Source organism: Salvia miltiorrhiza, chromosome 4 (genome assembly GCF_028751815.1).
Source record: "Salvia miltiorrhiza cultivar Shanhuang (shh) chromosome 4, IMPLAD_Smil_shh, whole genome shotgun sequence".
Taxonomy (NCBI): Eukaryota; Viridiplantae; Streptophyta; class Magnoliopsida; order Lamiales; family Lamiaceae; genus Salvia; species Salvia miltiorrhiza.
Window position 1 is genome coordinate 13,795,717 of NC_080390.1, and position 2,808 is coordinate 13,798,524.

Here is a 2,808-nt window from a genome sequence, read left to right on the forward strand (position 1 = left end):
TTTTGAGGAACAGAATTATGCCGACTTTCAGAATGTACAGGAAAAAAGCCCAACTGGTGGCTTTACTGGTGTTTCTCTTGATGGGCTACGAAGAAGCGTTTGTGAGGGAGGTCATACCTTAATGTCGAACCAAGCGCAAGGAGAGAATAGAAGCGATATTCCGGAAAGGGAAGAAGCTGATTCAGTTGTGTACAGCGAATGTCAAGGTGCCAAAAATATTGTCGAGGACAAGGAGTGGAAAGAGGAAGGGCAAAGGATCGAAGTGAACGAGCTTCCGATTTTCAGCTCCGACGAAGGAAGTCGTTCAAAGCAAAGCAAAAGGTTTGAGGACCGAAACTCAAAAGGAAAAAAAGTGAGAGAAAAGAAAAAGAATAGAGCCAGGGAGAAAGAGAAATGGGAACACTTCATTTCAGATTTAGAGCCAATTGATGGAAGGGGGGGGGGGGAAGTGGCAGAGCAGGAAAGAGAGGGGGAGAACGAAGAAGGCCAGGAGACGACAGGTGGAGAGCAAATTTCAGGTCAGCAGATATGGGATTTTGGAAAGAAGATCGGGCTTTCAAGTCGAATTCCAGACGAAGATGTTGCTCGACAGATTGAGGTGCAAGGTAATTTTCTTTCTTGCGAAAATGCTGGGAGTATTTTGAGGAATGTTTAATGAATTTGTTATCTTATAACATTCGGGGCTTGGGGAGTGTTGCGAAGCAGAGAGATGTTACTGATTTGGTGAAAGGGCAGAAGATCGATTTTTGTTGCTTACAGGAGACAAAGATGGAGGTGTTCAGGGATTTGTTCTGTAAATCTTGGTGGGGGTCTAATTATATAGACAGAGCGATTAGGAATTCGGAGGGAAGGGCTGGAGGAATTGTTTGCTTGTGGAATAGGGAGGTTTTCGAAGCCTCTAGTACGTGGGATTTACCGGGGGCGGTGGTGGTGAATAGTAGGTACAAGGAGGGTGATATCTTATGTTGCATCATCAACGTGTACGCACCAGTCGGCTCAGGGGATAAGCGGATCTTGTGGGATGCCTTAAGCTCAATTGTGGAACAAAATACGGATAGGAGTGTCTGTATCTTGGGAGACTTTAACTCAGTTAGGAGGAGGGATGAACGTGTGGGCAGTGGGGAGGCGTTTGGAGCAACTGATGCAAGAAGTTTTGAAGAATTTATCCGGGAGAACGATTTGGAGGAAATTAAAACTCATGGCCGGAAGTTTACTTGGTACAAACCAAATGGAAAGTGCAAGAGTAAGATTGATCGCTTTCTCGTTAATGAGAATTGGCTGGCTGCTTGGGAAGGGACGTCGGCACGAGGACTTCAACGTTCAATTTCGGATCACTGTCCGATTATTCTCACTACAAGATCGGAGGATTGGGGACCAAGACCTTTTCGGTTCCTCAATGCATGGGTGAATCATTCGGAGTTCGAGGATATGGTAAAGCAGGTTTGGACGGGGACTAATGTGGGGGGATGGAGCTTTTTTGAGGTTAAGGAGAAACTGAAGAAACTCAAAGAGGCCTTGAAGGTGTGGAATCGGACTTCCTTCGGTGAGATTGACCACAAAATCCAAGAACTTCAGAAGGAACTTCAGGATAAGGATAAGGTGGACGAACAGAGAGGTCTTGAAGAATCAGAGGTGATCAGGAGAAATGAGATTCAAGCCATGCTCTCCCTTCAATTCAAGAATAAACAGATGATGCTGCAACAGAAAGCCAAAATCAAATGGCTCAAAGAGGGAGACACTAATTCGGGTTTTTTTCATAGGGCAATTCGTGGGAGACGGGTTAAAAACGAAATTGGCGGAATGCTCTTTGAAAACTCGTGGATATCTAAACCGGAAGAGGTTAAAGCAAGAGTGAGAAATCATTTTGAAGCTTTTTTCAAAATGAAAGAACGACTGATGCCTGATTTCCCCCTGGACTTCATGAGGAGGAAAATTTCAACTGACGAGAGGCAGTGGCTAATCAGGGATTTTGATCTGGACGAGATTAAAGAAGCAGTTTGGAGCTGTTGTGGAGACAAGAGTCCGGGACCCGATGGATTTAACTTCACATTCTGGTGAGCGGCGTGGCACATGGTTAAAGAGGACTTACTCCAGGTGTTGAAGGAATTTCACGAAAACGGGAAAATTCCGAAAGGTGGTAATGCCTCTTTTATTGTTCTGATTCCGAAGAAAGAAGGGGTTGGGTCGCTCGATGATTTTCGCCCAATTTCTCTTATCACCAGTTTGTTCAAAATTATGGCTAAAATCCTGGCTGAGAGATTGAAGAGGGTTATGGGGTCGATCATTTCCGATAATCAAAGTGCGTTTGTCAAGGGTCGTTTCATCCTAGATGGGGTGGTTATCGTGAATGAAGCTATTTTTGAGGCAAAAAAGAAGAGAGTGGGCCGGATTTTCTTCAAGATTGACTTCGCAAAAGCATACGACTCTGTGCAATGGGATTTCCTGGATATGCTTCTCGATCGACTTAACTTTGACGGAGTTTGGAGGAAGTGGATTAAAGGGTGTCTGGAATCTGGAACGGCAAGTGTATTGGTGAACGGGTCATCGACGGGAGACTTCAAAATGGAGAGAGGTTTGAGACAGGGTGACCCGTTGTCACCTTTCCTTTTCCTTATTGTGGCGGAAGGCCTCAACGAGTTCATTGAAAGAGCAGCGGAGAGGCAGTTCCTGGTTCCGGCGAAGATTGGCAAGGATAAAGTGCCCATTTCACATCTTCAGTACGCAGACGATACTATCTTCTTGTTGGAGGCAGATGATAGGAATATGGAGAGTGTGAAGAAACTCCTGATTCTCTTCCAGTTCGTCTCG

The 2,808-nt window shown here is 45.2% G+C and overlaps 1 protein-coding gene across 1 annotated transcript; it reads left to right on the top strand.

Moving 5' to 3' along the window:
* The first annotated feature begins 654 nt into the window (after window positions 1-654).
* On the top strand, window positions 655-2,058 carry LOC131023037 (uncharacterized). The gene has a single exon (XM_057952575.1). The coding sequence runs from the start codon at window positions 655-657 to the stop codon at window positions 2,056-2,058; it is 1,404 nt and encodes a 467-aa protein (XP_057808558.1).
* The last annotated feature ends 750 nt before the right edge of the window (window positions 2,059-2,808 follow it).